Source organism: Uranotaenia lowii, chromosome 1 (assembly GCF_029784155.1).
Source record: "Uranotaenia lowii strain MFRU-FL chromosome 1, ASM2978415v1, whole genome shotgun sequence".
NCBI classification, from domain to species: Eukaryota; Metazoa; Arthropoda; class Insecta; order Diptera; family Culicidae; genus Uranotaenia; species Uranotaenia lowii.
The window spans coordinates 22,086,617-22,099,166 of NC_073691.1; the positions used below are offsets into that span (position 1 = coordinate 22,086,617).

The 12,550-nt window shown below is 37.4% G+C and overlaps 1 protein-coding gene across 1 annotated transcript; it reads left to right on the forward strand.

Moving 5' to 3' along the window:
- Nucleotides 1–8,513: 8,513 nt before the first annotated feature.
- On the forward strand, nucleotides 8,514–9,756 carry LOC129750616 (uncharacterized). Its single transcript, XM_055745603.1, has 2 exons — nucleotides 8,514–8,568; nucleotides 8,677–9,756. The coding sequence occupies exon 2, from the start codon at nucleotides 8,843–8,845 to the stop codon at nucleotides 9,710–9,712; it is 870 nt and encodes a 289-aa protein (XP_055601578.1). The 5' UTR covers nucleotides 8,514–8,568; nucleotides 8,677–8,842; the 3' UTR covers nucleotides 9,713–9,756.
- Nucleotides 9,757–12,550: the final 2,794 nt, after the last annotated feature.

Sequence of the window (12,550 nt, forward strand, 5' to 3'; positions counted from 1 at the left end):
GTCTGAGTAAAGCAGATTGGGCAGAATCATCTAGCGTATTTCTAATGGAATTTAAAACACTATCGTCATTGTGATGATTGTAATGATTGGGTGAAGACTGGAATTGCATAGCATAATGGTCATAAATGGTTTTACCTATCCTAGCATTATCAGTTATACATACACCGTTTTCTTCTTGTCGTAAACCAAAGCATGGGCCTTTATGAGTGCTTTTAGCCAATTGATAAATTGTCATCTTTTCACCTTCGGATATGGTGCAAGGGGATCTTTTTTCTCCCAAGTTTTTTAAGCGGTTTTCCTCTAATTCTAAAAGTTTTGATTTAACAATCATAATTTCGTCACCAAGGTTTTCCCCATTTGCCTGTCTTTGAGATAAATCAACAAATTCTCTCTCCAAAACTGCTTTAGCAGCGCGGTTAGTTTGATTCAAGTGCCAGCTTTCACTTTTATAGAAACTTTTAGCTTTGGTGTTAAAACAAAAATTCCACCAAGAACTTCGATCTTGAGTATAGATGTTCCTTCGCGTTAAATTTTCATAAACTTCTTTGAAACGATTTGTAATACTCTCCTGAGCCAAGAGTGAGGGTTTGATTTTCCAGTAACCTCTGCCCTTTGTGACAATTTCATTATTATAGGATTTAATTTTCAAACAAACTGCATGGTGATCGGAAAAAGGAACAGGTATCGTAGAACAGTCAGAAACATTTGGCAAAAAATCTTTGAATACGTAAAATCGATCTAATCTAGATGCATAGCTGTTTCTAAAAAAAGTGAACTCATTTTTTTTTCATTTTTCAAGCCACATCCTGTAGGTCAAAATGGTGGATAATATTCTTCAAACCACTACAATTACATTTTGAGTTACTATTTGAATCGCTATTCTCTACAATGCAATTAAAATCGTCCCCTATAATTGAACTTGACACACCAGATTTATTCAAATGTATAGCAATGTCTTGTGTGAATAGTTTATCCCTTTCTTTTTTAAAATTCGATCCGGAATGCGCATAAATATTGATGAAATTCAATTTTCCTATAACTACTGAAGTTATGCTGGAAGATGGATCCATAATAAAATCAGAAAAATGAAATGTTTTCCTAATTCAAAAAGCTGTCCCCCTTTTGTTAACGCCTATGTTTACTAGAGCATTGTGTGAGCTTAAAAAGGAAAAGTCCTCAAAGCTCACTTCCTGTAGAAGCAATATGTCAATATCTCCCACATTAACAAAATCTCTCAGTAGGTTTTTATAAGCAATGGTGTTAGTACTGTTAAGGTTAACTGTGGCAATTTTGTATATTTGGTTAGTATTATTAGTATCACTCATCTTATTTCTTCCGTTGACTTGATACGCATGAAGAGCTCCTGGTCTCGCGTCCCTGTTGACGAACTGTTTGCGCCTGCGCAGAGAGAATGTCCATCCCGATAGCTGGAATAATCTGTTGCTTGCGTCCAATAACATCACTCTCCGAGGTGTCTCCAGATTCTTCTCCCATTATCTTGCGATCGCGTTTCTTCCCTTTATCTTTTCTCGCGATTCTCGATCCCGATGCAACATCACCGCTCTCGACAGCGGTACTAGATTCTTCACTTGCGAGATCCGTGTTGATCTCACCAGACGCCACCCCACCCAGGGTGGGCACCTCACCGTTTCCAGCATCTCTCTCGGTAGTTCCACTCTCATCTGTAGACTTCGGGTTAAGCACCACCATTTTCGGCGAATACGATACTGATTGGCTCAAACCATTAGAAACAATACTGGCAAAAGTGCCACTGTTTGATTGAACTGATGTTAAGCGCTCGTTAACGCTTCTTCGTTTTGGACAATCAGCTTTGAAGTGTTCTAACGCTCCACACGTGAAGCATTTGTTCTGCAAGCCTTCATAGAAAATCCTAACCTTGATATGTTGGATATTAACCTGAGCTGGAATTTCATGGGTCACCTCCATGTGCACTCCTCTCACCCCATTCAGGATTGGGAAGCTGGTTTCGGCTGGATAGTGTTTCTGTACCAATTCCTGTATTTTCCCATATTTGGCCATAACGATTGCAATCTGTCTGTCCTCTACTTCCGGAGGCAAACCGAATATTCGGATATACTTGAACGATCCGTTTGCTGCTGATACATCGACTTTAATAGTGGAACCATCAGCATACTTGAAAACCACTTGCGGACCCAATTTTTCTAGAGCATTTTTCATTAGGGTTTCCGATTGAAATCTAATGAACAAACAAAAACTCTCTCTATACATCGCGTTGAGATCACTGCTTAACCTTCCCATGCCGTTCGCAAAATATCTGTAAAAAAAATTTCGGAACTATTTGACCTGCAGTTTGTTATCGCTCCCCTGGCCACAAATAATAACCGATTTGGATGATATTATATTCGTTGTTTAGGTAATTTTGTCTAGTTTCTCAACGTTATAAAATTAAGTCAATATGTTTTAGGAAATTACCGGTAGTCCATTCCGAATGAAAAAAGTCCAAAAAAAGAGCTCTTTTTGAAATGCTTATAACTTCTGAACGATTTATTGTTTTGAACTAACTTAACGATTTTCGAAATTGTTAAGAATTTACCTTTCTACAGATGTTCAAATATGTGGGGGTCCAGTGGAAGGTTTGGCCGCTATTCCAGAACTTCCGGTAGAAAAAATTCTTACTTCAAAAAAGACACCCAATTTTGGCTTTGCATCGCTGTATCTCGCTTACCAATGGACCGATTCCCAAAATTCAAATTTTAGTTTTTTTTCGTCAACGCTTTTATTATTTTCATAGAACAAACTTTGTTTCTAAAAAAAATCAGTTTTTCAGTATATCTGAATGAAACTTACAACTTATCTGACATTTTTCCACTCTCGCTTTGGTTGATGGGTTCTCGGAGTTTTGTCATGGTGATTTCTCGGAAATTTCCACTAAAACTGTCCACTTTTTATATACCAAGAGATTCATTAGAATCTGCCCTTTCGATTGGTATACTTTTTGTGAAGTTTTCCAAAAATTTGTAACAACGTTTTTCCAATATACTGAAACCTGTCAGATTTCAACCAGTCCAGCACACATTTTCAGACGGTTGGCGTGCTATTTTAGCACCCCTTCGCGTAGTCTCGAGAGAAACGAAATCCTTTAGCTCTCCTGTCGCTCACCAAACTTACCTCCCAGCAGCAACAGAAGGAATCGTAGTGCCGCGTGGCTTGTAGATTGAATTTTGATTGATTTTGCTCATGCCGATACCTACGTAATGAATGTTTTATTGTAGGATCGTCATTGATTTGCTAACAAATATTTATCATAACCAATGAGGTGCTTCAATCTTTCTTTCAGTTGTATCACCTACTTATCTTATTCGAATATTTTTGAAAAGTATTATTTCTTTCACTAAATTCCGTCAAGCATTATATTTAAAATACAAGTGAAACTTGAAAATAAGGGAAGATGATATCTCCGATGTCCCGAGATTAGGGTCTGCCGCCAAAAACCTTTAAAGTACACTATTCATCCTCTTGAATCCATGATTTTTTCCGGCCTTGATTAAAGCTTTATCTAAAGTATTAAAAATCCATATCATTATAAAATAGAATTAATTATGGGAAACTTATATTCAGAATTCAAATTTAGAACTCAGAATTCACAATTCAAAGTTCAGAATACATAATTCTTGGTTCAGAAGATAGTATTCAGAACTGAAAATTCCGTATTAGATTTTACATTCATATAATTCTGAATTCTGTATCAGAAATCAAAATGCAGAATTCAGCATTCCAAATTCCAGAATTCAGAATCTGAAATCTCTATCAAAATATATTGAAATAAAGAATTCAGAATCTTGATTATAGAATTAAGAATTGAAATTTTAAAATGTAGAATTTTGAGTTTATAATTGAAATATTTTAATTCATAATATAGAATTAAATTGAGGAATTAATCGTTTAGAACAAAGAATTATGATGGAAAAAACGAAATTTTTACGAGTTTTGATAATTTTTATAAAAATTATAAATTTTTAAAATGAAAATTCTAAATTCTAAGTTTTTAATTCTAAATTTATTAATTCAAAATCTCATTTCTGAATTCTTTATTTGTAACTCAAACTTCTAAATACTTAACTACGAATTCTAAATTCTAAATTAAACCTTAATCAGAAACCATAATCAGAAATCTGCATCTGAAATCAGAATCTGAAATCTGAGTCTAAAATCTGAATCTGAAATCTGAATCTGAAATCTGAATCTGAAATCTGAATCTGAAATCTGAATCTGAAATCTGAATCTGAATCTGAAATCTGAAATCTGAATCTGAAATCTGAATCTGAAATCTGAATCTGAAATCTGAATCTGAAATCTGAATCTGAAATCTGAATCTGGAATCTGAATCTGAAATTTGAATCTGAAATCTGAATCTGGAATCTGAATCTGGAATCTGGAATCTGAATCTGAAATCAGAAATCTGAATCTGAAATCTGAATCTGAAATTGGAATCTGAAATCTGAATCTGAAATCTGGATGTGAAATCTGAATGTGAAATTGGAATCTGAAATCTGAATCTGAAATCTGGATGTGAAATCTGGATTTTAAATCTGAATCTGAAAACTTAAGCTGAAATTTGAAATCAGAAATCCGTGAGTTCGAGCACAGTTGTACCGGATAAGTTTTTCCATGAGTGTCTGCCAACTGTATCGTTGATATAAGTCGCGAATGACATAAAGGTGTCAAAACGACTATAATAAAAATAGAAAAAAAATGTTATAAAATAACATTTTAATAAATTTCACAGTTGCAGAGGATTGTGCTTGAATAAAATGGATTAATGTATAATACCATCCATAAAATATAGGTACCTATGTAATAAAAAATATCAAAAAAGATTCAAACAATACCTACAAAAATAAAACATTTATTACGTTATCAGCATCAGCACAATTAATTACCTAAGCCATGCGGCGAGACGGCAGTTCCTCCTGCTGCTGGGTGGGGTGGTAGATTTGGTGAGCGACAAAAAGAGAGCTAAAGGATTTGTTTCTCCCGCGGCTACGTGAGGGGTGCGAGATTTGTACACCAACCTGCTGAAAACGTGGGCCAAACTGGTTGAAATCTGACAGCTTTCAGTAAATTCGAAAAACGTTGTTACAAGTTTTCGAAACACTACACAAAAAGTATGTCCATCGAAAGAGGAGACTCTAGTGAATCTCTAGGTATATAAAAAGTGGCCAATTTGAGTTCAAATTTTAGAGAAATCACGCTAACAAAATCCCTTAAGCCTACCAACTCGAGGGGAAGTTTGAAAAATGGCAAAAAAGATGTGAGATTCATAACGATATACTGAAGAACTGAGATTTTTAAGGAACCAAGTATGTTCAATGAAAATAATAATAGAGTTGACGAAAAAAAACTAAAATTTGAATTATGAGAATCGGTCCATTGGTAAGCGAGATACAGCGATGCAAAGCCAAAATTGGGTGTCTTTTTTGAAGTAAGAATTTTTTCTACCGGAAGTTCTGGAATAGCGGCCAAACCTTCCACTGGACCCCCACATATTTGAACATTTGTAGAAAGGTAAATTCTTAACAATTTCAAAAATCGTTAAGTTAGTTCAAAACAATAAATCGTTCAGGAGTTATAAGCATTTCAAAAAGAGCTCTTTTTTTGGACTTTTTTCATTCGGAATGGACTACCGGTAATTTCCTAAAACATATTGACTTAATTTCATAACGTTGAGAAACTAGATAAAATTACCTAAACAACGAATATAATATCATCCAAATCGGTTATTATTTGTGGCCAGGGGAACGAGCGCAAGTGCTCGGGTCAATATGACCCGAACGGCATATTATCGGTTTTTTTCACGGGGCCATTTCCGGTGGTCACCGGAAGTTATCTGGTACTACAAATTGTGTATTCTGCGGCTCTGCATAATTGTTCCAAATTTCAGATTTTTCCGATTTTTTTGTCACGAGTTATGATGAATTGAATGTACGCTTCGGGTCATATTGACCCGAGCGGCGCGGGAAGGTTAACCATGATTGATTTTTAAACCTCCATATTGGACGGGTTCCTGGATTGTGCACCAAATCGTAATTTTATGGTGTTTTCACGCTTTGGCTCCATATTGTTCATCAATTCTTTCAGATTATAAAGGCACTCAAAACACTCGCCAATAGCTCATCAACTTTCCTCGAAATCTTTACGCACAGCTTATAAATATACGTCTGCACTGAACGGAGTGTCAACCCGAACTTATTTCAGATTCAGAATTCAGATTCAGAATTCAGATTCAGAATTCAGATTCAGAATTCAGATTCAGAATTCAGATTCAGAATTCAGATTCAGAATTCAGATTCAGAATTCAGATTCAGAATTCAGATTCAGAATTCAGATTCAGAATTCAGATTCAGAATTCAGATTCAGAATTCAGATACAGAATTCAGATTTAGAATTCAGATTCAGAATTCAGATACAGAATTCAGATTTAGAATTCAGACTCAATACAGTTTTCTTGAAAATCCATTATCATCAATATTCTATAGCTGGCAAAATCGTTGATTTTTCAACAAAAAAAAAATCGGTTATGGGTCGTCAGGGAAGTCAAAGCTCATACCAGAATTTTAAATTTCTAATAAGTGAAGAACTGAATAAAAATTGCTGAAATGTTTCGAAGAATTTTTCCAATAAGCTTAAAGTGTTACCTAGCTATGAATCTTGCAAACCTAACCTCAAAGAAATAATTTTTGCTTAACTAACCGATTATACTTGAAGTTCAAACTCATGATGGTTTTGCTTTGTTTTTATCAGATTATCTCAGCAGACATTCCAGTAAAAACGATTTAAAGTGGCACAAAAACAATCAAGTTCTGTTAAATTCGAAACAGCTGAATCCACTAATATGTCCGCAGTTTCTTTCAACAGAGAGGAGTTGGGCCAGAAAGTAGCTGAAATTTAATAAGGAGGATGGAGCAATACAGATTTGACGAAGTGGTATAATTGAAAAAAAAAAAAACTGATCAGTAAGAGCACCTGTATCCTTGGTGAGGCTGGGTCATTCGGCCGAAAGTCATGAGGCCGAAAGCCATTCGGTCGAAGGTCATTCAGCCGATGGACTTTAGGCCGAATGGGTTATCTGGCCGAACAGGCCACAAGGCCAAATGGGTTATTCGGCCGACAGTTATCCAGCCGAATGCTGTTAGGCCGAATGGTCACTAGGCCGAAAAGTTATAAGGCCGAATTGTTATTAGGTCGAATGTTCACTAGGCCAAATGGTCGTAAGGCCGAATGGTCACTTGGCCAAATGGTTGTAAGGCCGAATGGTCATTAGGCCGATTGGTCGTAAGGGCAATTGGATGCTAGGCCGAATGGTCGTTGGGGTGAATGGTCGTCATGAATAGTTGCTAGGCCAATAAGAAATCTTTTACACTTGTCTGCATGCTAGGCCGAATGGTCGTTAGGCCGAATGGCTGTTAGGCCGAATGGATGATAGGCCGAATGTTCATAAGGCTGAATGGTCACAAGGCCGAATGACTGGACAATAGGCCGTGGTTGCAAAGCCGAATGTTCGAATCCGGTCTGCATGCATTTGGCCTGATGACCATTCGGCCTGATGACTATTCGGCTAAACGATCATTCAGCCTAACTACCATTCGGCCTAGTGTATATTAGGCCTAACGACCTTCTAGCATTTATTCGGCCTTACGACCATTCGGCCTATCGTTCATTCTGCCTTACGACCATTCGGCCAAACGATCTTTCGGCCTAGCATCCATTCGGCCTTACGAACATTCGGCCTTACGACCTTTTGACATTACGATCATTCGGCCTAACGTCCATTCGACCAAATGACCATTCAGCCTAATGACCATTCGGCCTAATGACAATTCGGCCTAATGACCATTCGGCCAAATGACCATTCAGCCCAATGACCATTCGGCCTTATGACAATTCAGCCTAATGACCATTCGGCCAAATGACCATTCGGCCTAGTGACCATTCGGCCAAATGACCATTCGGCCTAGTGACCATTCGGCCAAATGACCATTCGGCCTAGTGACCATTCGGCCAAATGACCATTCGCCCTAGTGACCATTCGGCCAAACGACCATTCGGCCTAGTGACCATTCGGCCAAATAACCTTCGGCCTAATGTTCCATTCGGCCAAATAGCCTTCGGCCTAATGTCCCATTCGGCCTATTGTCCTATTCGGCCGAACATCCGTCTGCCTTTTAATCCATTTGGCCTAGCGACCTTTGGCCTAACATCTTTCGGCCTATCGGCCTTCGGCCGAATGTCCGGCCCCCATCCGTGGTCTATTATTGGGTTCAATTTAACCAGAATTTATCCAGAGAAACTGCATCAAAATGGATCCAAATCTCATCAGTTTGGCTCTAACAAACGTTATTCTGATTTAATATTTATGACTTTCCCTTTTTCCTTTATCAATTCCCTGCAACCCCTGAAACCCTTGATTTTCGTTTGAAGAAAAAAGGAAACCGACTAAGTAACCTTGCTTAGAACTTTTCCCCAGTTGTGTGCATCTGTCATTACTGCGTTATCACGTGCTCGTTTCCTTCCTTTTCCCCGGTTCAGGTAAGATTTGAATCCGCTTGGATGCACCTTGCACATTTTCCAATCCAGTTTGTGGGTGTTCGGTTAAGTGAGTAAGCTTCTTACCTTCAAGTTTTTATTCCTTCCCAGAACCGGGGACCAACAAATTCCGGGCTCCGGATAGTGGTAATGAATATTCATTAGCTGGTCCAACGCTTTTCCTTTGGGTGGCCATTCAAAAAGCACACTTTTGTGAGGCAAAAGCGTGGCCTACTTTGGTAACCGTTTGCGTGACCCCGAACCCGGACTCGAAATAATGTTCAACCGCATCCAGAAACTTCTGCTGCTCGGAGAGTACCGAAAAACCTTGACCGCATCCGAATGTGGGGGTGGAAGGAAAGCCGGTGGGTTCTGCTGGGAGGCAGGAAATTCCATTGGAAGCGATGGTGTCAGCGATAGCCCGGCAGGTGACACAATTCTGATCGAAAGTCCATTTGCCCAGGTGGATTTGTGTGGCCGAGGCATTCGAGCTGTGGAACTGGGACTGAGCCACGATTCGTTGCTGGTGGCTTACGACAACTTTCTGGTCAATCCGGTGCAACCGGACGGATCTGTCACTTCGAGCGATCCGGAAATGGATTCCTTGGAGATGCTTTGCGTGCTTCCACTTCGCTTTGTCAAGCTCAAAGTGGTCCGTCATGGGGCAGACCGGACATTGCTCAGGGTGACCCTCGTTACCAATCGACGTTTGTACTTTGAATTCGGGGGTGGACGACATCGCCCATTGCTGGTCAACGTTTGGCGTGACCGAATCCAGGAACTGAAATTGGAAAGAAAATACACAAATTGCGGCTCTAGCCGTAAGAGTGATTCGCCACTATCGGAAAAGCTCCAGCTCCAAGCCAAACTCCCGCAGCACCTACGCCGATTTCTAAATAGCAGCGCCTCCAGTCGGGTATCAACGGATACCGATTCCTCCATTCAGGAATGGGAACGGCGCCATCAGGTGCGGGAAAAAAAGCGACTGGTGGCTCAACTGGCAGCATTGCTGTCACATCCGCCAAGCCATCAAGGTAGTGGTTCAAGCTCCAGTGATTCGATAAATCTTTCACTGTCAAACAGTTCGTCCCGCAGCCGCCGAAAATCTCGCCGAAAAGAAAGGCGACTCGATTCGCGGGAACCATAAATTGTAGATTCCCAAAGGGGGCGACACAATAAAAGCAAAAGAGATGTTGAGGTAAGCACTTTTATTTCGTCCCACTTTTGACACATGGTAGCTTCCGGGTTTGTTTTTTCTTCTCCTAGTTTGGATGTCTTCATTGGGTTTTAATCCCATAAAATTATGCTCATCCAAAACATTTTCTTCTAATTTCTAAATATATATGAAATCTGAATCTGAAATCTGAATCTGAAATCTGAATCTGAAATCTGAATCTGAAATCTGAATCTGAAATCTGAATCTGAACTCTGAATCTGAAATCTGAATCTGAAATCTGAATCTGAAATCTGAATCTGAAATCTGAATCTGAAATCTGAATCTGAAATCTGAATCTGAAATCTGAATCTGAAATCTGAATCTGAAATCTGAAATCTGAATCTGAAATCTGAATCTGAAATCTGAATCTGAAATCTGAATCTGAAATCTGAATCTGAAATCTGAATCTGAAATCTGAATCTGAAATCTGAATCTGAAATCTGAATCTGAAATCTGAATCTGAATCTGAAATCTGAATCTGAAATCTGAATCTGAAATCTGAATCTGAAATCTGAATCTGAAATCTGAATCTGAAATCTGAAATCTGAAATCTGAATCTGAAATCTGAATCTGAAATCTGAATCTGAAATCTGAATCTGAAATCTGAATCTGAAATCTGAATCTGAAATCTGAATCTGAAATCTGAATCTGAAATCTGAATCTGAAATCTGAATCTGAAATCTGAATCTGAAATCTGAATCTGAAATCTGAATCTGAAATCTGAATCTGAAATCTGAATCTGAAATCCGAATCTGAAATCTGAATCTGAAATCTGAATCTGAAATCTGAATCTGAAATCTGAATCTGAAATCTGAATCTGAAATCTGAATCTGAAATCTGTATCTGAAATCTGAATCTGAAATCTGAATCTGAAATCTGAATCTGAAATCTGAATCTGAAATCTGAATCTGAAATCTGAATCTGAAATCTGAATCTGAAATCTGAATCTGAAATCTGAATCTGAAATCTGAATCTGAAATCTGAATCTGAAATCTGAATCTGAAATCTGAATCTGAAATCTGAATCTGAAATCTGAATCTGAAATCTGAATCTGAAATCTGAATCTGAAATCTGAATCTGAAATCTGAATCTGAAATCTGAATCTGAAATCTGAATCTGAAATCTGAATCTGAAATCTGAATCTGAAATCTGAATCTGAAATCTGAATCTGAAATCTGAATCTGAAATCTGAATCTGAAATCTGAATCTGAAATCTGAATCTGAAATCTGAATCTGAAATCTGAATCTGAAATCTGAATCTGAAATCTGAATCTGAAATCTGAATCTGAAATCTGAATCTGAAATCTGAATCTGAAATCTGAATCTGAAATCTGAATCTGAAATCTGAATCTGAAATCTGAATCTGAAATCTGAATCTGAAATCTGAATCTGAAATCTGAATCTGAAATCTGAATCTGAAATCTGAATCTGAAATCTGAATCTGAAATCTGAATCTGAAATCTGAATCTGAAATCTGAATCTGAAATCTGAATCTGAAATCTGAATCTGAAATCTGAATCTGAAATCTGAATCTGAAATCGGAAATCTGAATCTGAAATCTGAATCTGAAATCTGAATCTGAAATCTGAATCTGAAATCTTAAAAAGACATACACCGTCTTAGCCGATTTAGGCTTTACAGACTGAATAAATGACATGGACAACTTAAGATTAACATTTAACACCCAGTACCGAGATGGGAATCGAACCCATGTCATCAGTGGACCAGCGATTACCGTCTTAGCACGCTAACCACTCGACCACCGAGACGTTTTTACTAAATCTGAATCTGAAATCTGAATCTGAAATCTGAATCTGAAATCTGAATCTGAAATCTGAATCTGAAATCTGAATCTGAAATCTGAATCTGAAATCTGAATCTGAAATCTGAATCTGAAATCTGAATCTGAAATCTGAATCTGAAATCTGAATCTGAAATCTGAATCTGAAATCTGAATCTGAAATCTGAATCTGAAATCTGAATCTGAAATCTGAATCTGAAATCTGAATCTTAAATCTGAATCTGAAATCTGAATCAGAAATATGAATCTGAAATCTGAATCTGAAATCTGAATCTGAAATCTGAATCTGAAATCTGAATCTGAAATCTGAATCTGAAATCTGAATCTGAAATCTGAATCTGAAATCTGAATCTGAAATCTGAATCTGAAATCTGAATCTGAAATCTGAATCTGAAATCTGAATCTGAAATCTGAATCTGAAATCTGAATCTGAAATCTGAATCTGAAATCTGAATCTGAAATCTGAATCTGAAATCTGAATCTGAAATCTGAATCTGAAATCTGAATCTGAAATCTGAATCTGAAATCTGAATCTGAAATCTGAATCTGAAATCTGAATCTGAAATCTGAATCTGAAATCTGAATCTGAAATCTGAATCTGAAATCTGAATCTGAAATCTGAATCTGAAATCTGAATCTGAAATCTGAATCTGAAATCTGAATCTGAAATCTGAATCTGAAATCTGAATCTGAAATCTGAATCTGAAATCTGAATCTGAAATCTGAATCTGAAATCTGAATCTGAAATCTGAATCTGAAATCTGAATCTGAAATCTGAATCTGATATCTGAATCTGAAATCTGAATCTGAAATCTGAATCTGAAATCTGAATCTGAAATCTGAATCTGAAATCTGAGTCTGAAATCTGAATCTGAAATCTGAATCTGAAATCTGAATCTGAAATCTGAATCTGAAATCTGAATCTGAAATCTGAATCTGAAATCTGAATCTGAAATCTGAATCTGAAA